Source organism: Astyanax mexicanus, chromosome 14 (genome assembly GCF_023375975.1).
Source record: "Astyanax mexicanus isolate ESR-SI-001 chromosome 14, AstMex3_surface, whole genome shotgun sequence".
Taxonomy (NCBI): domain Eukaryota; kingdom Metazoa; phylum Chordata; class Actinopteri; order Characiformes; family Acestrorhamphidae; genus Astyanax; species Astyanax mexicanus.
In genome coordinates this window covers 48,695,429-48,719,370 of record NC_064421.1, presented here as the reverse complement: position 1 = coordinate 48,719,370, position 23,942 = coordinate 48,695,429, and the positions used below count along the sequence as shown (strand labels likewise).

Genomic DNA, 23,942 nt, shown 5'->3' with positions numbered 1-23,942 from the left:
AAAAGAAATAAATCACAGAAATCCTACCTAGTGCTGATTTAATTATGACGTGTGATTTATATTTATGTGTGAGATGTTAGTTGGACCTCAGGAAGAATAGCTGCTATTACAAAAGCAGCTAATGAGGATCCAAATAAATAATAATTAAAACAATAATAAATAAAACAATAAACAATAAATGATGCAGTCGTGTGATTGGATTAGAGACATCTCTAAAATGTTTTAGGCTGGAATTCTGGTTAAAAGCTGGATTTCAATTGTCAGGAATTAATTTACCACAATCTATGGTAGTTAAATATGTTCAGAAATTATATAGTTTTATTGTTTTTACTTTATGTACTGAATTATCTGAATTACAAGGTTTGTTTAGACTCCTTCATTTTTCCTCTTCAGTGAAAAAAAAAAGTGTTGTGTTTTTAAAGGTAAGGGAAAAATCATATATCACGATATGGAATTTTTTATATCAAGATAACGATATATATCATGATATACCACATTTGAGTCTGTTTTCATTTATTATTTGAAAAATATGACAAAAAATATCATTGCTTACTTTTTTTCCAACTTTATTTCAAAGTGACATTAAACCAAACTTTCATAAATGAGAATTACTACCTTTTAGTGCAGCAATATATACATATATATATACATATATATATATATAAATATGTATCAAATGAAAACAGATGAGGTAGATGCAGTAGCTAATTTTTTCCAAATTATACAGGTATTTAAATTAAGGTATCATAATAAAGTATCCGTCAAATAACGTAAAGCAGCGTCACGTCACACACGTGCAAAGTGACCACACCCATACATTTCATCATAGCCTACTTTATATATTTGCATGAATAATTGATGCAATTACTGTAGAAACGATATTTATCTTCATATCGCACAGCACTAGTCAGTTTACTTGAGAAAAGTTAATATTAAAAATAAAAATCATCACATCATCTCCTCATCTCCTTTTTTCTGCTGCTTCTTTATCTGAATGACAGTCGATCTATTTCTGATTCTTTTTAAGGTCTCAGCGGATCTCCTGGCCGTCTGCCCTTTCTCAGCGGGAGGCTAAAGACCCCGTCCTGTTTTCTGGCAGAAGATTAAATTTCTCTGTTTTATATGGAAGCAGTTTAAACTCCGTCCCTGCGGCTCCTGATCCTCCGCTATTCTTCATCTATAAAACCTGCCCTGAGTTTCAGTAAGTTCAGCTGCTGGTGATTAGTGCTGTAGAGGGCGGGGTTTACACTGTAAATACACGTCAGTCAGTTTTAGAAATGTAACTCAGTCTGGTACTGCCCGGTTTTTTATGTAAAAGAGCATAAAGACAAACTTTTAGACAGAAATGAAGAAAAGACAAATGTGTAAAAGTCAAAAATCCAAAGATATGACATTTTCAGGGATATTTGTACATTCTATAGTTGAGCGAAATATTGCGATTTAAAAAAATATTGATTTTTTTTATATAAGAGATATAAGATGAGTTTATATACAATATAGTTTATATCAATATAGAATATACTGTGCTCCAATCAGGTCTGTCAATTCTCTCCCCCTTACTAATCCTACCCCCCCTCCCAACTGTGTAATATATTTCCTCATATATATACATATATATATATATAGCTCTGAAAGAAATGAAGAACTTCAGTTTCTGAATCAGTTTCTCTGATTTTGCTATTTATAGGTTTATGTTTGAGTAAAATGAACATTGTTGTTTTATTCTATAAACTACAGACAACATTTCTCCCAAATTCCAAATAAAAATATTCTCATTTAGAGCATTTATTTACAGAAAATGAGAAATGACTGAAATAACAAAAAAGATGCAGAGCTTTCAGACCTCAAATAATGCAAAGAAAACAAGTTCATATTTATAAAGTTTTAAGAGTTCAGAAATAATCAATATTTGGTGGAATAATCCTGGTTTTTAATCACAGTTTTAATTTCATGCATCTTGGCATCATGTTCTCCTCCACCAGTCTTACACACTGCTTTTGGATAACTTTATGCTGCTTTACTCCTGGTGCAAAAATTCAAGCAGTTCAGTTTGGTGGTTGGATGGTTAGATTAAAGGAACTCATACTTTTTAAGTGAAATCTTATTTTTCCAGAGCTGTATATATTCTTATTGCATTTTTAGTTGGTTTGATGGCTTTTCCATTTGTAAGCTGACCTAAAAACCCCTCTGCAGGCTCTAAACAACAGGAATAAACAGAATAAGTTTGTTATTTTCATTCCAGTCATAAAAATACTTCTGACAACAAATTTCCAAAAGCAGGAAAACAGTCATTACAAGCTTATTTCCATTGGTCTTTAGTATTTACATATGGTAGTACTTTGTGTTTGGATGGTTCAGATGACGAATGTGGAAATGCTGTGATCTTTTCTTTGGCAGAAGATGAACATCTAAATCCTGTTGACACTGTCAAACCCAATGTCCCGTCTAAAATACAGTCAGAGACTCGGGATCTATTCCCTGTAAATCATCAAAATCTGCTGCCAGAGAGCAGAGCAGATCCACACCGGGCATAACGGCTGCAGATCACTGAAATATATATATATTAAAACTTACACAATAAAACTTAAAATACTAAAGAATTTCAATATTTATTATCATATAAAAATATATATTTTAACCAGATTTCTTCACAACATATAAGAAGATGTCAATGATCCAGAATGTACTGGTTTTAATAATGCACAGCATTTCCAAGATTGGTGTAAAATATATGATAAATACATAAAAAGTTGTAATCTGCATTTAGTAGATATATTAGGGAAAATATATCAGAGAAAACTGTATATATTTCAGGGTATTTCTACTGATAATAGATTGAATTCACACATAATAAAATAAAATTCACATTTATGTTAAATTACGTTTTATTACAAAAATAAAAAGCAAAGTGTGCTTTAAAATGTGCAAAAAATTAATATACTTCATTTTTCTTGTATAGGATTTGTTCACTAATTTTTAATTAAATAAAACATAAAAAATAGACACTATGAGAGAGACATAGAAATATGTGTGATAAAAAAGAAATTGGTGACGTCCACCATTGAGAAACAATTACGAAATTAATATTAAAAATTAAAATTCAATTCAATTATTCTTCTATTTTTTATTACTTAAATCTAACCCCCCTGGTTCCATTGCAGCTCCATTCTCAGCTCAGTATTTAAAAAATGCAAAAAAAAAATGGGAGAGGTATTTTAGGAGGAGCACTACAGTTCAGTGATGTATGGGTTTAGGGGCGGGGCAGGAGGGAGAGCTGATTGGGCAGAAATGACCACAATAAAAGTGTTTTTTCAAAAGAAGTTTAGGAAATTTCTATAATTCCTTTAATCAAGACTGGAATATTTTATTTACACATTTCAGATATTAAAGAAAAAGTTATGTTTTACAGTTTTAGTGGTTTTAATTGTGTAAAAATGCAGGTTCTTTTAAGATTTGGTCACATTAGTTACACATGGCATTATTTAGTATTACTTTTAGATGGTTTAAAGAGGATCACAGAAATGCTGTGATGTTTTCTTTAGATGAAGAAACGTCTATTTTTGAGTCACATAATCAAATGAATGTACATTACTGCAGACCAATCAGAAAGCAGAACTCTGAAGTGGAGAACACAGTTATTTAAGAGGAGAACGTACTGTCCAGAGAAAAGGATCATATCATATGTAAGTGATATTCATTATAAAACAGAAAATGTGGTGTTATGCAAGGATAATTATGCGTGATTGACTGCGTAAGTGATTTTTACGTACGTTACCCGCCGCTCTGCTCGGCTCGGTTCGGCTCAGTGAGCGGTATGATGTCATTTGCTTATAAAAACACTGATAGATTGCTTTCCTTCTTTCCAGATGTGGAGAAAAACTCTCATATTTACAGTGAAAAATGTGTCTATTAAAATTTTTCTTCCCACAATACTGGAGAAAAAAAATAATAAAACTGACACGACAAAACAAAAAAAGCAATAACATTTTCTGCAATATTTATTATCATATAAAAAAATTGATTTTTACAAGATTTCTCCAAAACACGTGACAAGATGTCAATGATCCAGCATGTAATGGTTTTAATAATGAACAGCGTTTCCAAGATTTGTGTAAAATAAATGATGAAAATGATTAACATATGATCTGCATTTGGTAGATATATCAGGGAAAATGAGAAGACTAAAGTAATATCACAATATTTCAGGGCATTTCTGCAATAACAATATTTTTAAATATAAGAGTTTAAAGAACATACTGTGCATTTTCTCCCAATTTATCTGATCAATTATCCCATTTAGCATTCAGCTGCTACATTCAGCTGTATATCCCCCTATCACTAGTGATGCTTCATTAACACCAGGAGGGTTAAGAAGACCAGCACACGCCTCCTCCGACACATCTGAACTCAGACTCCTCCTCTTTTTGAACTTTTTGAACCGTCAAAGTAGCATCACAGCGCTAACACTCGCAGGAAAGCACCTACAGCGACTCTGGTGGTTCTGATACATCAGCTCACAGATGCAGCCTTCTTCTGATCCACATCACCCTAGGAGTGATGAGGGGAAAGAGCAAAAGAGCGCCATCTACTGTACTGTACCCACCCAGAGAGAAACAGCAAGCAAAGCCAACTGTGCTCTCTCTCAGGACTCCGGCAGCTGAGAAGGGCAAGCTGCATGACCGGGATTTGAACCAGTGATCTCCCGATCATAGTCGATATCACCCTAAGAGTGATGAGGGGAAAGAGCACCATATACCCACCCAGAGAGAGTGAGACCAACTGTGCTCAGTTGGACAGCTTACACAAATATACTTAAAGTGTATTAAATATTGGTGAAAAAAACATATGACTAGTATCCTCAGTAAAAAATTGTGTGCATATTTATATCATTTTAATTATAAACAAGTTGCAATTAAGTAGAAATTAGGGGTTCCAAAATAAGTACAGACCAAATTCAGCATATTTTAAGTATTTAAGAATGAAATTTTGTTTTCTTTTTTCAACTCTGAATGTAATAACACATATATATTTAACTATTTAAAACAAGTACTTCATTTTTTACAAGGTTTCAAATCTGAAGATGTTTAAATTTTTATCTCAGTCTTGTTATGAAAACTCACTGAACATTTTAAAGGCATGTTTATAAGGAAATCCACTAATTCCTTTGATTTCCTGTCTTTCTCTCCTTATTTTAAATAAATGGTTTACTGCACACTTAAATAATTTATGAGATTTATGACAAAGCAAACAACAATGCAAAACAAATACATCTCTGAAGGATTTTAATAATAATTATATATTTTATGGTAAAGTTTATAGTTAAAAAGTGGGGAAAATGGGTAACAAATGCTATTTTCTTTTAGTGTTCTGAATAGTTTTTATTATTAATGTTTTAAATTACTTTTAATTTACTTTTGTAATTAGGTCAATGTACAAAACACTGTGATTAATAATAACATTTATTTTAAAGTTATTTTGTGTGCACATTTGTACATTTATACATGTATCATACATCTCCTGGGAACAGAACTAACACAGATTAGTCAGAATATGCTATTTATTACTAAAGAACTAAAGAAATGACATTTCTAAACTCAAATATTCAAGCACATCGTTCATGTTTTCACATCCAGCTCAATCCCAAACATCAGCTCAGTCTCTGCAGCCAAACTCTACTGAATAACTCACACAAACACAGCAGTATTTAACGCTAAGTTTATGGCATGATAAGCGATGTCATGAGAGGAGAATTATCTCAGTTTATTAGCTCGGGTCAGAAGAGTTAGGTCACCCCAGCCCTGAAGAGTCAGATAATAACAGCCAGTATTTCACAGTTTCCTTTAATTCAGAGCTTCAGGGGAGAGAAAGGAGGATCGTAAATCTGTCGCCTGATGAAAGGAAGTGGATAAAAATGATAAAAATAGACAGCAGGAAAATTTGGAAACAACAGTCAGCAATTATATCCAGCGCAGTTAAAAAGTGTGAACTGAAACGGGAAATAAACCAGAATAGACCGATCCACACTAATACTAATACTACAAGACTTTAACCCTCGGGCTGCGTCATGTGACCACAACACCATGTGATCCACCCTTAACAACACAATGATACACTACAACACAAAAATAAACTACTATAATAGCTGAATAGCTGACCGTCATTTTAGACAAGATAAAATTCACTTTACCCCCAACCCCCCCCCCCCCCAAAACCCCCCCTCCACCCAAAAACAGACTGTCATCAAATAACAAAAACATCTGTATTACAGGCTGATGATGACACATGATCGCACTGCTGACATTTATTTAGAGAGCTGAGAGTAGACACTATATATTTCACTAATAATATTCCTATTGATGTGTTCGCTTATAAAAATTATAAAAATGTACGTTTCTCTTTAGACAACACACTTCCTTACATCTCTAAAGCAACTACTGATAAAGAATTTAAATTACATATATTAAAATGTAAAAACAAATGTGTGAAACAAACATAGCACATTTATGCCAAGTTATGTTTAATTAAAAAAAAAACACACAAACAAATTGTGCTTTAAAATGTAAAAAAATACACTTAATTTGTTTTCCTGTATAGAATTTGTTCACTTATTTTTGTTTTTTATAAAATAACAAAAAAACATGTTTAAACATGAACACACAACTATATATACGCATCTGTGATAGACACGATGACAGAGACGTATACATATGTGTGATGAAAATAATTTGTATGATTATTGTAAATTAATAATAATAATTAAATAAAATTCTCAATTTTTTATTTTTTATCAAAGTGTCAGTTTTATCTAAAGCCTCGGATTTGATCTGACTCCATCCTGAGCTTAAATTTAAAAATGCTAAAAAAAAATAGGAGGTCTAGTTTGCAGTGATGTATGGGTTTAGAGGCGGGCGGGGCAGGAAGGAGAGCTAATTGGACTGAGCAGTGTGACTCTGATAGTTTCAGTCCATTATTGCAGAATTATTTCTGTAAATCCTATAAACTTCATTTTACTTTTCAAATATCACTTTGTTCATCGCATATATGATATATTTGAACTGATTTAATTGCTGTTCCCAACAACTAATGATTTATAAAGGAAAATAATCAAAGAAAATGATCAGGGGTGCCCAAACGTTTTAATAGCACTGTAAGAATAGCACTGTAAATACTGAATTTAAGTACAATCTTGACCCTGGATTGTACTATTGGTGCAAAAAAATTGTCTATAATTCATCCTTCAGCAGATTAAAGCTGAATAATTTCACCCGACGCTCAGCTCTGAATACTCCTCTAACTTTACTCTGCCAAGACAGAACGATCCGCTTCATTAGCATGTAGGACGAGGTCTGACTGGTGTCCAGGAGACATGGCGTCAGGCCCATCACCTCCTCTTCCTCCTCTATGGTCATGTTTCTGAGAAAAACACAGCTGGACTCGGTTATCCATCCGACTGATCAGCCAGCGAGCCTCACTGAAGATCTGTCCCTGCTGCTCTCTGAACCTCCAGAGGATCATCTGCTCCATAAACTCATCTGTTCAGAGAGCGTCAGACCCTGAAGATGACAGACTGGATCAATAACCCAGCACCACACTTCTAAAATAATTCTAATAATCGTTCATCCCTGTCATGCAGCTTGCCATCAGCTGCCGGAGCCCCGAGAGAGCACAGTTGTCCTTGCTCTCTCTGGGTGGGTACAGTACAGTAGATGGCGCTCTCTCTTTCCCCTGTTCATCACTCCTAGGGTGATGTGGATCAGCACAAGGCTGCTTCTGTGAGCTGGTGTATCAGAACCACCAGAGTCGCTGTAGGCGCTTTTCTCCGAGTGTTAGCGCCTCTGTGATGCTACTCGGCAATGCTACAGCAACAGCTGCAGCTCAAAAAAAGAGGCGGAGTCTGACTTCACATGTATCGGAGGAGGCGTGTGCTGGTTTTCTTCACCCTCCTGGTGTTGGAGCATCACTAGTGATAGGGGGAGGAGTCCTAATGAGTGGGTTGGGTTATTGGCCGTGTAAATTTGAGAGAAAATGGGATAACAGTATTGCAAAATAATCATTTTCTAAAAAATATGTTTATGTCTATTACTTTTGTTTTGTGCTCAAAACTGTAACCTATTTTAAGAAAAAACTGAAAATATATCCGCTTTCCTGCGCTTTCCACACTGTTTAACATTGTTAGTGCTTCATGTCCTGTATTGTTTTTTGTCCTTAGTTTATAATACTAACATTTTTATTATAATATTGTGTAATATTTGTTTACATTGTTCTGTATAATGACTTAATTTATTTCTTATATTCTCATTTTATTAATATTTAATAATTAATAATTATGTTAGAAAAGTCTCTAGCAGTAATGGCACTATTATTCTAATTAATTTTGTTAATTTTCCTTCTTTTAAATATATGATTTTTAACATGTTTTATTCTTATTTTATTTCCATTTGTATTGTTATTCTCTTACGTGTTTTTTTTATTTATTTGACTTCTCTTTGTATTTTCTAGTTTGTAAAGCACTTTAAGTGACTTCACTCATCCCATAATTATACTCTTCCAGAGGATCTCATCCAATCAGAAGCTGTTCTCACTGTCTTTGTTGCCTGAATAATAAACATTAATCTGTAATCGTTGTATAAATACCCATAAGGTTGACCACATACATAACACACTAATAAATCTTTGGTGGAGACCCTTATCCACCATCCAACCCAACACCACAACAAAAGGGTGAATAACACTCTTTAATTCTCTTTAAACTAAATAATATCTACCTACAAATACACACACATGTATATAATAAACCTAAATAAGGAATAATGGTGACTGCAGAGCATGCTGACAGTGAAGCAGAATCAAGACATTTAAAATGATGTGTGTATTGCTATCTTTGCAAAGGAAAACACAGGTGCTCCACTGACTGATTCTAATCTAGATAATTGTCAACCATCAGATGTTCATTGCTATTTTGGCAACACAGGTCGACCGCCCTCTCATTATGCACACAAAAGGGCATGCAGCCCATGTAGTGCACAACTCAAAGCTTTTAAAGCTGAGCAAGGCATACTTTTCCCATCGTTATGATAGCAAAATATATATCTCATATTTCACACTTCTATTCTTTATTGATATGAACTACTGCATCCGCAATTGTAAAAACAGGAGGACCAGTGAGTTGTTAGGCTTTAGTTTTTTCTCGATCACATGACATCATCGCGGCTTTCAGTAGCTCCTCCATTTCCACTCGCTGTTATGTTTTTTTTATGTGGATCTCCGTGAAAACCGTGGCGCGTCCAAAGTGTGCAGTAACTACGGAAACTCAGAGATGTGCGTCCGGACGGGACTAAAATTACCGGAGGAGCACGGAGTTCAGAGAAAAACAGTAGATAATTCAGCCTGTAATTTTCTCAGAGGACGTCTGAGAAAAACACCTACATGATCGTTCTGGACGGGAATAAAATCACAGAGGATAAAAAAATTAAAAAATTTAAAGGAGAAAATTACCCCACAAGAGGACCCCCCGAGAAACTAATCCTGTCCGGACAGTGCACGGTTCACAGTTCGCCTATAGATCACTAAAATAAGACTCTTAGTTTACCAAGCCTGGTAAAAAACAATCTAAAACATCCCCTGTTCTTTTCGTTAGCTCACTCTCTGAAACATATCCCCCCCGAATGGGAATACTATTCCATTCCTTACACTCTCAGATACATGTCAGTGTTGTTTCTGGATTGACAGTTTCAGAGCTTGGCCTGCTACTTAACCACATCGTCGAAGTTTCAAAAACATTCCAATATTATAACATAGCATAACATAACATAGCATAGCATAGCATAGCATAGTATAGCATAGCTGCTGCTGAAGCCAAGTCCTCAGACCTGATGAGGATCCTGTGTTGTAAAAAACACACGTCTAACCCATTTCCTATGTTATTTGTACATCTTGGTCTGTCTGACACAAATTGTCAACTGTCCCAAACTGTTAGATAAGTGTTACAGTAAAGCTCTGGACAATATCGTCCAAACAAAAGTGCATATTACCTTGTTAATGGTGAAGTTTAGAGATTTTAATGAATAATATTGGAGTTTTATTTATTTCCTTATTCATGCTGAATAGACGTTTCATCAGGAATGCTCCAAAATGAAATAATGAAATAAAAATAGGAATTTTATCACTAAAGAGTAGAAGAGTGGAATATTTTACACAGACAAACCCTGAGAAAATAATCCCGTCCGGATTATTTGAAGTGCAAAAACCTTATCTTATCTATAAATATCTTATGCATTACTGCTGATCTAAAGTGAAGTCAGTGATGGACTCGCTTTCAGTGGTTAACTCCAGACAGTATTCTTCATCTCTAAGGTGAGAGGATCAAATATAACAGGTATAACACCTGTATCTCCACGTCTTATTACAGTCCACGCCGCCTGTCTCTCTGCAGGGGAACCACAGCGGTTATTTCTGTCCACATCATTCAAAATTGATTTTTTTTTCCCGTGACTACAGAGCTTTAGTTCAGCTAAGGCTAATCCTGCTACAGAGAGCCGGTGATCGGACCGGGTCGAGTGGAGACGAGGAGAGCACAGATCAGGGCTTTGTTTTAGTCTGAAAGACTGAAGAGTCTTTTAGAGACGAGGACGTTTTACAGCACTAGAGGAAAGAAACTGTCCTGAGGGCAAAATTCAGCAGTTCAGCCTTCAGTTCTGTTCTGTTTAAAGTGTGACTGCAGTCAAAACCTCACAGTTCAGATCTGTGTCTCTGGATCACTGTGTTTATAAGCTGTGGTGCTGCTCTGTATAACAGTAGGCCTGTCACGATAACAAAATATTCAGGACGATATATTGTCTCAGAAATTATTGCGATAAACGATAATATTGTCCTTTTAAAGCACCACTATAGAAAAAGCTTTTTCCTGCTTCTGGGTTTCCAAAGGAGCTTTAAGACAATGTACCACACTAATAATATACTAGCATAATACTATTACACTATTTTACAGTTAAACTAACTTTATATTATCAAGAGCAGACATTGGGCTCCCAATATAAAAATATTTTAATACTCTAAATAACTAAAACAAATAAAGTACACCCACCCTGAGTTCTGAAAAACTGCACTAAATATTAAACATTTTATTTATTTTCAAAAAATAAAGTAACAACAAATAGATTAAAGTAACATTTACATTATTTTTAAAACCTCTGAACACATGGGGACTTGCAGATTCCTTCCTTTCTGATCATATATGTATAATATGCTGTAAAACACACATTTGCTTAATTTATATGATCAAAGACACACAGATAGCTCAGCAGGCCAGGGCTCTTGCTATAAATGTATTTTTTATGTATATGTCATATATCTATATAACAGTACTGTTAAAATTGATGAGGTTCAAAAACTGGGGGAAAAAATGGTCACTGTCCAATCAAAAACACTTATGTCCAAAACAACAAACAGGTATATGCATGTGTAATGTATTATATACTATACCTGAGCTCAGCCAATCAGCTCTCCCTTCTGCCCCACTCCTAAACCCATACTTCACCCAATGCCCCTCTCAAACATTTTTTCCCATTTTTAAGCATTTTTGAACTTTGAGCTGAGGGTGGAGCCTACCCTACAATACCTGAGCGTTAAAGGTAGACTCCAACCTCAGCTCAAATTTGAAAAATGCTTAAATATGGGAAAAATAGGTTGAGAGGGCACTGGGTGATGTATGGGTTTAGGGGTGGGGCAAAGGGGAGAGCTGTATGGCTGAAATGCATTTGCATCCACCATGCTCACAGCCTCACAGTATATTGTGATATATTTAATTGTAGCCCTTAAATCGTGAAATGAATTGTTTTGCTGAAAGTATTGCATAAATTCTTGCTAATACACAGCCCTATAAATACACAGTGTCCACTGCATTCAACAGCAGTATATTTATTCGCTCTTATATCGTGTTGCCATAATGCAATATTTATATTTTATCATTTTCCACTGTATTAAATGATACGCTCACTTTGAGAAACACCAGCAGCCAGGTCTTTAAAAAGAGCCAATCAGGCTACAAAAGAATAAGAAGGATATAATCTGAAATAAATTACACCTTTTTAGAAATAAAGTGTGAGAGTGCAATTGAAAAGACCTAGCTGTTCATACTGAGGCAATTTTTGCAAGTCACTAAAGGTAAAATCTGCAGAAAATAACCTGTAAATCAAGAGTTTACAAGCTAATTAAGATTTTAAAGAGCTTTTCAATCAGCATGAGGCTTTACACAAAACCCCTATTCTGAGGGAAAACATATCTATGTAATGTTTAATGGCTTTAAGAAAATGTGCAAATATGTGGGCTTGGCTCTGGAGCGCAAAATTCCACATGAAAAATGAGAACGCTCATAAAAACTAAAACACACATGTGCAGCACATTAGCCGAGGTTATTAATTACCCCAAAAACAAGCTCACACCCAGCAGCAGCGTTCACCATCCGTCAGCACACTGAATACAAACTCGGCTGTGTGAACAGACCAGCGAAACCACACTGTCAACATCAATACACTTACATCTGCAGACTGGGTTTACTGGAACATCACAGAACAGGACATCACGTCCTCATAACATCACATCCTCATAACATCACGTCCTCATAACATCACGTCCTCATAACATCACGTCCTCATAACATCACGTCCTCATAACATCACGTCCTCATAACATCACGTCCTCATAATATCACATCCGCATAACATCACATCCTCATAACATCACATCCTCATAACATCACATCCTCATAACATCATGTCCTTATATATAGATTTATTGGTGTATTGTCAGGCAGAAAATTGACCTGTTGAAGGGTTAATGTCACATTCTCGTCCTGTTTTGCGTCTCTCTCTAGTCTGTCTCTGTGTTTATTTATCTTCCTCCACACATACCTCTACCCTGTCTTCTGTGTACTTAGTTTGTAGCCCCGCCCCCTTGTTACCAGCCCCAGATGATCCCTGTTTCTGTCCTGTGTATATAAAGTCCCCTTGTACCGTGGTTGTACGTTGTTACATTGTCAGTTAGGTTTCGTGTTTCTGTGTTTTCGATGTTATCTGTGTTTCTTTTTGTTTCAGTTTTTTCATTGTTTGTTTGTTTATTCCTGTGTTTTTTTAATAAATACTCGCAAGTGCGTCCACTCTCCACGTCTTCTTCCTGCTAAAGCAGTGTAATACACAGTAACGACAACTGATGTAACAATGTAAAACCACGGACAGGGGGGACAGGTACAAGGGGAATATTTATTCACACGGACAAGGACAGGAAACAGGAAACACCTGGGACCAGGTAACAAGGGGGCGGGACTACAAAAGAACATGTAAGCACACAGAAAACAGGGGCAGAGACCAGAGATAAAGACAGAGCACGTGCAGAGGTGGGTAAATAAACACAGGGAAAGACCAGAGGAAACCAAAACAGGACGAGAACATGACACAAAATTGTTTGTAATTAAAATTATATAAATTTGCACTGAATTCATACTGTTTTAAAACATTACATATTTTAAACATTAACTTGAGCCAAAACAACGTCTCAAAAAAGTCCATCATCAGCCAGCCTGTGACAGAAATCCTTTAGAAGAAGTGTTTAAAGAGAGCGTTCACTAGAGGAGCTCACACTTAATCACTCCCACATCCTTCTGACCTCCTTTATCTCCCTGCTCTCAACAGATAAACCCATAAACTCATCATATCACTCACTGACGAGAGAGAGAGAGAGAGAGAGAGAGAGAGAGAGAGAGAAAGAGAAATGAAAACGTCAATACTGCTGCGTTCAGGCAGAGTGTTTAGAGGAACTATCATTAGAGAGCAGCGCTGTGACGGACTGATGGAAGTAAAAGAAAAAGAGAAGCTCGTTCTTCTGTTTGTTTATCAATATGATGATTTTTATAGACCCTTTATAAAGGAACACTTTACTTTAAAAGAGAAAAAGACTTAAAGTTGGTTAAAACTAAAAAAGTAAAAAGTAAAACATTTAATTTGAACAATCTGGTACAATCTAAAACAGACAAAATGTTATAAATATTATATATGTACACATGTGTAACATAGCATATCACAATGGCCCAGAATTCATCAGTGCATCCCTAAAGAAAACCCAAAAGCTTCAAAAAGCAAAGAATTAAGCCGTCACAATAACCACATATCGACTTATCCTTCAATAAATGGACATGACAGCTCTAGTTGCTTAACTCTAGCGTCTCTTAGGTTCGTGTTGCCTCAGTTTTCCTCTCAATATCAGCGTACTGTATCTCTCGAATGAAGGCTGAAGCAGGGTCTGGTCTTTATGCCGGTTCAACGTGTGCCAGCTGGGACAGACCGGGGCTGCTGCACATCATGGTGTGGGGTGTGCCTCCGAACTTCGCCAAATTAGGTGCGGTTACAAAATTAGATGTGTAAACAGGAATGGAAAGTTTATTGTCTTTAAAAGGGTTAATTCCTTTGTTATGATATTATGTTCTCATTTTATTAGTGCCAAATTAGTGGTCTAAAAATGCCGACAATATCGTTTATGGCAATCATTTCTGAGACAAAATATTGTTCACAAAAAAATTTTATTGTAATAGGCAGTAACCTGACCTTAGAACGACCCACAAAACAAGCAGCAACTAATGTCAGCTGCAGTAAATACTGTAAAAAAACACCTTTTTGCCTCGATATAAATAATGAAACATGCAGTTAGTGGGTGTTCTTTGAGCTCTGGCTCCACTGTTAGAAGCTTTTGTCGAGTGATTTTGTGATTCCTGAAATGCAGCTCAAATGCAGGAAACTTTAAAATATCAAATGCCAACATAAGTAAGTCTGGTCTGTGTCAGTCCAATCGCCAAGGAGCAAATAAGCATACGTTTATTCTGGCTGCTCTGGTGTGAACTGATTATACAGAGAGCTTTTGTTCAAAATCCTGAATAACTGTAGAGAGAGCAGGACTGGAGTCTGAAACCACATTTATTAAACATCTAAATCTCTAAATTGGTCTTGGTCTTACTTTTCATTTCACTTCTACAGCAGCTACAGTACTTTATTTTATATCTTAATACCTAACTAAGCCCTGAAAGGATTAGTATCTCAGGGGGTTCTGGGTAATTTTCTCCATACAGGTAACTTAGCAACAATACAGCGCTTACAAACCAAACAGAGCAGCAATGGAACTAATTTAACTGACCAGATTATTAAGCTCTATCTGGATACGATTCGTATCTCAGGGGGTTCTGGGTAATTTTCTTTTATGTTTTTTTTTTATCCTCTGTGATTTTATTCCTGTCCAGAACGATCATGTAGGTGTTTTATTTCTCAGACGTCCTCTGAGAAAATTACAGGCTGAATTATCTACTGTTTTTCTCTGAACTCTGAACTGGCAATTTTAGTCCCGTCCGGACTCACATCTCTGAGTTTCGTCTCCTCGTCTTTAATAAAATAATAAAATAGCTATTTGTCCACTGCTGCGCACCGTAATTACTGTACACTTTGGGCATGCCACGGTTTCCACGGAGATCCACGTAAAAAAAAACACAACAGCGAGTGGAAATGGAGGAGCTACTGAACGCCGCGATGATGACATGTGACTGAGAAAAACTAAAACTAAAAAACTAAAACTCACTGGTCCTCCTGTTTTTACAATTGCAGTGAAATATCATATTGTGTGCAATAATAAAAATTTGTTTTCATTGCAGTAGTGTATTAATAATGTTTTTTGTCATATCACCAAGAGTAACATTATCACAAAAATACCATAAAATATTGTGATATTATTTTAGGTCTATATCGCCCACCCATAGTAGATATATAATGGGAAATGAGAACAGTGTGATTTTTTTCTTTCAATAAAAACAGTATAAAAGTAGATCCCTGATGTGATAGTTAGGGGTGGGTGATATGGCTCCATATTTCAGTGTATAATATCAATAATCACCATATTCAATAATGTTGGATATTATTGCGTACGATACGATATGGCACGGCCCTAGTCTTCAGTAAAGCAGCTGTAGCTCAGTGGGTGTTTAGGACAGTCTGCTGCTTTCTCTTCTCTCCAGCAGAGTTTGGTAAAGATCAGATCAGAATATCTGATAAAGTAGAGTTGTGGTTCGGGGGAGGGGAGTTTGCGAATGCGTGGCGACAGTTCTGAAGAGCCATTCATGAGCCATGAATCAGGCTTCTGGCATTTCCCAAAAAAAATTAGGTCACGTAATGAGATTTGAGCTGTAATTGGTTGGAGGTAGTTTTGAGTTAGCAGAAGCAGAGTACGTCTAGAACCTTCTGTACATTAAAAAGTTCTCGCACAGAGACTGTGTGTCCTTGCATTCGTACTGTGCACGTATATATACACACACACATATATATATATATATATATGGAGCATGGCATTCATACCCTGAACCCATTATTAAGAGTAGTTTACAACATAAATAAAAGACCATGGAATGTAGACAACCAGCGAAGCCATAAATAAGCTATAACAGGGAGAGCTAAAGTCAGATATATCACATACTCAGAAAAAAATAAAGAATAATGCATTGTTCAAATATCAGATATCTTAATGATATATTTCTTAGATTTTTCAACATTAAAAAAACTCTGAAATATATAATCAAGAGGAAGATGGATGATCACAAGCCATCAAACCACCAAACTGAACTGCTTGAATTTTTACACCAGGAGTAAAGCAGCATAAAGTTATCCAAAAGCAGTGTGTAAGACTGGTGGAGGAGAACATGATGCCAAGATGCATGAAATTAAAACTGTGATTAAAAACCAACCAGGGTTATTCCACCAAATATTGATTATTTCTGAACTCTTAAAACTTTATGAATATGAACTTGTTTTCTTTGCATTATTTGAGGTCTGAAAGTTCTGCATCTTTTTTGTTATTTCAGTCATTTCTCATTTTCTGTAAATAAATGCTCTAAATGAGAATATTTTTATTTGTAATTTGGGAGAAATGTTGTCTGTAGTTTATAGAATAAAACAACAATGTTCATTTTACTCAAACATAAACCTATAAATAGCAAAATCAGAGAAAGTGATTCAGAAACTGAAGTGCTCTCTTTTTTTTTTTACAGAGCTGTATGTGCGATACACAGGTAATACAGACACTATTCTGAGTTTTTATCAGCTAAAGATGATCAGTATCACGGTTGGTTTTCACTCTGTGCTGCGATAAAGTTCAGCGGCATGCTTCCAATAAAGTGAGTTTTGGCAAAACTGTTGTGTTAAGTTGGCATTAACTTAAAATGATCTTAGTCACTTTTAAAATCAAGTAGTTCATAAAGTAACTAAGCTACTTTTTAAATGAGTAATCAGATTACTTTTTCTTAAAGTAACTAGACCATTATTAATTGCCATTAATCTATAAAGTTTTTATGAATTCTGTTGTATTCTGTCTGGGACACATAAACATGTGTTTTTAAAGACGTTAAACATGATAAAGCAAGATTTTACTACGTGTTTTTGTATTTTTCATGGTGTTTCTGGAACTCTTCCTCATAACGTAATGATAAGAGCTTTGGAGGAAATAAATCTATCCCAGTTTTTTATTGATCTGATTAAGAATCTTCATGAAAGTTTATTTTATTCGGGTCATTTGTGAAGGAAAACTTACAGACCTGATCTCTGTAAGACTGGCCATACGCTGTATAGAGCAGTGTGCTCCAGCCAGATGTAATTTTCCCCAAACCCGCTCCAGGTTTTTGCAGATATTTTGGTGTTTTTATCATGTCGGGTCAAGAGTGTAATACAGGATATGCTAAGAGGGACCAGTGTTTTTCTCCAGAGGTCCAAATTACATGTGAAAAAAGGTACATTTGCAGTTTTCTATGAGAAAAGAAGTGGGGGAAACTGTGGGCACCATTCAGAATCTGATCGAAAATACACTTTAGCAAAAACTGTATATAGATAAACATATTTAATGTTGCGGGAGAGTGGAAGGATCAGGTAGAGGAGATGATATCTGAATATATGAATATCTGGCCGGGTGATGATGAAGGTAGAGGCCATCACACAGATTACTCTTTCTAAAGTGCAGCATCTCTTGAACATATATGTGTATATATTTCTCTGAAGATTCTACCTGACCTGAATAAAGAACAGAACTCTACAGGCTGGGAGAAGCAGGTTTGGCTTTAATAAGACATTTTTATACATGTTGATTATGAACTGATCATGTACTGTATAACACGCTGCAACATCCCCCACCTGATTTTATTCTTACACTAGAAATTTGTATGGTTTGGTTTAAGACCATTACATTATATTTGAACTGAAGGTCACATGAAATAGAATTAAACTGAAGACAAAATTTCAATTTAATCTACAATTTGAGCTAATCTAATTTAATCTACAACTGAAAACTTAAGTTATCAAAGGTTTTGCTTAAGTCCAAGAAAGAACACAAGTGGTCCTAAGGTAGGATTTTTTGGCAGGAGCGTGCAGTAACAGGACTAAAACAAGCGGAAGCGGGCGGTACCAGGACTAAAACAAACGATTTTTGGCTGGCTGGAGTGGGCATTAACTGGTCTAAAATAAGCGATTTTTGGCAGGAGCGGGCAGTAACGGGATTAAAACAAATTATTTTTTGGTGGGAGCGGGCAGTAATGGGACTAAAACAAGCTATTTTTGGCAGGAGCGGGCAGTAACGGGATTAAAACAAGCAATTTTTGGCAGGAGCGGGCAGTAGCGGGATTAAAACAAGCAATTTTTGGCAGTAGTGGGCAGTTACGGGATTAAAACAAGTGATGTTTTGTGGGAGCGGGCGGTAATGGGACTAAAACAAGTGATTTTTGGCTGGAGTGGGCAGTAACGGGACTAAAACAAGCATTTTATTGTGGGAGCGTGCAGTAATAGGACTAAAACAAGTGATTTTTGGTGGGAGCGCAGACCTCTAGCTCAAGTTAAAGCAAGAAAATGTAAATGTATAAATTCTAAAAAACTCTTATTCTATAAAAAACAGCTTCAGCGGTGCTTGTGTGCAGAACCCTGTGAGGCTTTGGTTTTGATTAGGCCTCATAACCCCGAGTCCTTATCAGATTCATTACCAGAGAGGTAATATCATTTAACATAGAGGGATTCTATCTGATTTTATCTGAAAACAAATCTGATCTCCCGAATGTTGTTTTTACATCAGAATGTGTTCTAAGATGACCCTTCATTACCTGCATGACTTAGAAAAGTAAAAAAAGAACATAGTAAAAGAAAAAAGTAGAAGGACATGGATGATTGTTGGAAAACTTCACTATAGCTTGTTTTATCTGTTTTTTAAGTAGAATAAATATTTACAGCTCTGGAAAAAATGAAGAGATCACTTCAGTTCCTGAATCAGTTTCTCTGATTTTGCTATTTATAGGTTTATATTTGAGTAAAATAAACATTGTTGTTTTATTCTATAAACTACAGACAACATTTCTCCCAAATTACAAATAAAAATATTCTCATTTAGAGCATTTATTTACAGAAAGTTTTAAGAGTTCAGAAATCAATATTTGGTGGAATAATCCTGGTTGGTTTTTAATCACAGTATTTTTTATGCATCTTGGCATCATGTTCTCCTCCACCAGTCTTACACACTGCTTTTGGATAACTTTATGCTGCTTTACTCCTGGTGCAAAAATTCAAGCAGTTCAGTTTATTACATTACCATAACATATTTTTTTCACTATACGTCACACTTAAAACCCTTTAATTTTCTTAAAAATCATCAGAGCTCCTTATAATCCGGTGCTCCTTATCTATAAATTCTATCAGTCAGGTATTAGGGAGCAGTAAAGCCACTCCACTGAAGTACAGAGTTATACAGGTGAGTTTTCAGTGAAGTTTCTCCACACTAAGGCTGGGGCAGCATTAGCATTAGCCGCTAACCGCAGCGTCACTCCTATATTGCACTATTGTCTTGTATTGTCTTGTGTCTCTTGTCTCATGTACGTCAATATCTGTGACCTTGTTGTATTGTGCATTTAGTGTCTCTCATTCTTTTATTATTTATACTGTATTATTACTATTATTATTACCATTATAAGACTCTTTATGCAACACTATTAAGGAACAGGGGTGTCGCCATGTTTTCTTTGTAATTTAGCAGACATTATTCATCTCTCTCTTTCTCTCTTGCTCATATATTGTCATTCTGTTGGACTGTACGAGGTACGAATGTTTTTTTAACATGTACCGTTGTTATAATATATATATATATAACTATAGTTTATAAGCGGCTGGATCAGCTATAAGCTTATAGCTGTTCAGTGTGAACAGCATGGAAGCTTATATAAGTTCCTTACTGCTCTAAACTCTAGATCTCCAGTGTATTATAAACTCCCCAACATCCAGGAAAACATCTCAATAAGAACATTTTCACATCACTATTTAAACACGAACACTAATATTCTCCCAAGTAACATCAAATCAGATTTCACTCCTCCCACGGTTTCCACATCTGCTTATCCAATCACACTAAAAGCACCAGGTCAAACCCAAACAAAGCACTGCTGAACCACCGAACACATCCGAAACAAGGCCACGACTGTCTTCAGGCGCTTTCTGTGGAGAAAATATCTCAGCAATGTGGAGAACAACACGATCTGACACATCTGCTGAATCCTCCTTTTATTAGGAATCTCTACTAAAGAAATACAAATAATACGGCTAATAATACGGCTAATAATACGGCTAATATGGATAAAAATCTTTCATCCTCCATCTAAGTTTGTTTTGCTTTTAGATAAGTTTTACAGTTGAAAAACAATAAACTATTTTGCTAAAAGATGTGCTATTTTGCAGCTATTTTGTTTAAGAGCAGATAAATGCACTCGAAACATTAATTTCAAACACAAAAATTTAATAAATCAGGGCTCTGAATCAGGGCTCTGGTTCGAATCCCGGTCATGCAGCTTGCCATCAGCTGTCGGAGACCTGAAAGAGCACAGTTGGTCTTGCTCTCTCTGGGTGGGTACAGTACAGTAGATGGCGCTCTCTTTTTTCCCTATTCATCACTCCTATGGTGATGTGGATCAGCACAAGGCATTTGTAAGCTTATAATTATTATAACAAACTTCATTCATAAAGCACCTTTCATACATTACAATACAGCTTAAAGAGGAATAAAAAATATCAGAATAAAAAGGAAAATGGAAAAGGAAAAAACAGAGTAAAAGTAAAGTAAAAGTATTATCTGGCTCTTCTACGAACGTGGTTCCTTTGTTTATTGCCTTTGTTAGTGACTTGTTTGGGACTTTCTACTACCGATTATTAACCTTCCCCAGTTTATTGTTTGTTTCTGTTGCCAAACCATATTTATATTTTTGACTACTCTTTTGCCTTTGCCCCATACCTGCTGGGTGATCCTGTTTTTGCCTGACTACTCTCTGGCATGTTGTTTATATTTGCTGCCATACTGTTACAGACCCTGCCTGTCCCAGACTACTCTTGTAAGCCTAGAACCTTTATTAATAAACTGTGTGATTGGTATCCACATGTGTCTGGCCAGTGTGACACACATCCTATTATTATCAATAGCTACTTCAAAAAGCACCAAATAAACTTTTTTACACTTCTGTCAGAACTTCAGGTTTTTATTTAATATTATTTTTTTAACAAATACTAGTTTAATAACCCCATGTTCCCTTTAGACGTGGTGTGCTAAGTGTTCTGAGCCAAACAAAAGCTGTGTTATTCCTTAATAAAGACTCAAAAAAATAAGAACACTTTTACACGTCTCTGGCTCCAGCCCCACTACCTCCACTGACACATTATTATTTTAGTTGATGTATTTATTGTTCACTTGAGATCCGACTCTATAAAGACCCTTTTCTAACCAGCATGTAAAAAAACTCAAAAACATTTTTACGGCCATGTTTTTGGAGCAGTGATTCGGTGGACAGATGTCTCACTGTTCTCCACCCTTCTGTGAAAATCTGAGAAGAGAATGAGATGTTTTGTGGGAGACGGACGTCAGAAGACATCCTCTCACAGTCTTCCAATGAGCTACACCAGTAAAATACTTCAGCCAGGAGGTTTATAGCCACTCGTTTTGGGTCATTTTCATGTCATGAATAGATTTAAAGGGTTATTAAGACCAATTACATGTTCTAATCAGACAAAATGTTAGCTGGACTGACTGTGTGGCATATATATATATATATATTGTTTAGAGAAAAGTTATACTTAGGGGTGGTTGATATATAGATATATAGAATGAAACAATATTCAATGTTCAAATGTTCAATTCCCTTTCATTAAATAGATATTATTACATAAGGACCTTTTTTTCACTGGATATCCAGTTTTAACAGTAAACAGTGTTTCCACTGTATACAGTATGATTAAAAAAATCATTGTTTATAATTATTACTGTAACAGTTTGACAAGTTGGCCAGATACAGAGAACTTTTTAGCATATTATGAATATAATAGAGTAATTAAAATCACTTAAAACACATACAGATCAACCAGGTTTTACTATAAAAAGAGAATAACTAGAATTTTCCATGTTTTTCTTCATAGGTTGGATAAGTGTATAATTAGTCTACAATGCATGTATATTGTGCTAGAAATAAATGTGATAAACTGCATTGTACCACATAATTTACAGACTATTTTTCATATAATTATTAATAAATAAGTAGCGTTATAACACATGAACATGTTGGTAAACATACTGCTAAAGTATAAAACAGTTAATGTGAGCTATGGTTTAGGATGAACCTACCACTCTGAACTACTGAAACCAAATCAACACCAAAACTAACGTTGATTGAACATTAAAATGCAAGCTTTGAAAAAGAATGTTTGTGTTTTGCTGAAACATGTTTAGATTATCTTGGCTCAATAAAATCAGACACTTAACCTACAGCTCTAACCGGCACGCGCTCAAATAACCAGGACTGATTCAAATACCGCCGCGCGCGCGCGATACACACTAAAATATACAAGATATCCGATATCAAATTTACAACAAAATAACTTTAAACAATCAATACAACCAGAAAACACACAGCAATCTCACTAATTACACACCTTTACCCCACTTTTAATCTTTTTCTACACCTGTAGCCGAAAAAAAGCCCGCTCGCGCAGCTCCGCGTGCAGCAGGTTAATCAGCTCACCTGTTAAAACCAGCAGCACCAGTTTAACCGGAGCCGGTCGGGTCCAGTAATCCATCTCTCCCTGCGGACCGGATCCTGAGCTCTGTTCACTACTGATCACCAGCGCGTGAAAACCCAACCCCAAAACACCCCGAGATCCTCCAGCATCCGGGTCCCCAGCCGCTCTCCGCCGCTCCGCGGGTTTACTCGCAGATCCCACAACTGAACTCAGATCAGATCAGCGCTGCTGCTGCATGGTGCTGCTGATGCTGCAGCGCGCGAGCTCTGACTCCTACTGCTCTCCTCACACACACACACACACACACTCTCACACACACACACACACACACACACACACACACACACACACACACACACACTCTCTCACACACACACACACACACACACACTCTCACACACACACACACACACACACACACACACACACACACACACTCTCTCTCCTCACACACACAAACACACACTCTCTCTCTCTCTCTCTCTCTCACACACACACACACTCTTAATCTCGCTTTCTTTCTCAAGATTCAAAGTAGCATTAATAGCATGTCTGTAATGACATCAGTATTGCGAAAGCATTTCTCTCTCTCTCTCTCTTTCTCAAACACACACACACTCTTTTTCTCTCTCGCAATTCATTTCAAATGAATTAAAGTTGGCTTTATTAGCATGAGTGTTTTGAAAACAATGTTTCTGAAGCACACAAATGTCAAAAACTGAACACATAGTGAGATATAAATGAAAACATTAACAGAAACATTAATAAAAATAAACAATGGCAATAATAATAACAACAATAATAACAATAGTAATAATATCAATGATGATAACAATATTAATA

At 35.8% G+C, this 23,942-nt stretch overlaps 1 protein-coding gene across 2 annotated transcripts in view; it reads right to left on the bottom strand.

Annotated features, from left to right (window-relative positions):
- ltk (leukocyte receptor tyrosine kinase) overlaps positions 1-23,536 on the bottom strand; it is a 138,636-nt gene extending 115,100 nt beyond the window's left edge. For both annotated transcript variants that reach the window (XR_007424003.1, XM_049463424.1), the window contains exon 1: positions 23,102-23,536. Coding sequence is in view for 1 of the 2 variants with exons in the window: in XM_049463424.1 (XP_049319381.1) it covers positions 23,102-23,156 (55 nt within the window). In the remaining variant the exon portion in view is untranslated. The remainder of the gene's footprint in view (positions 1-23,101) is intronic.
- Positions 23,537-23,942: the final 406 nt, after the last annotated feature.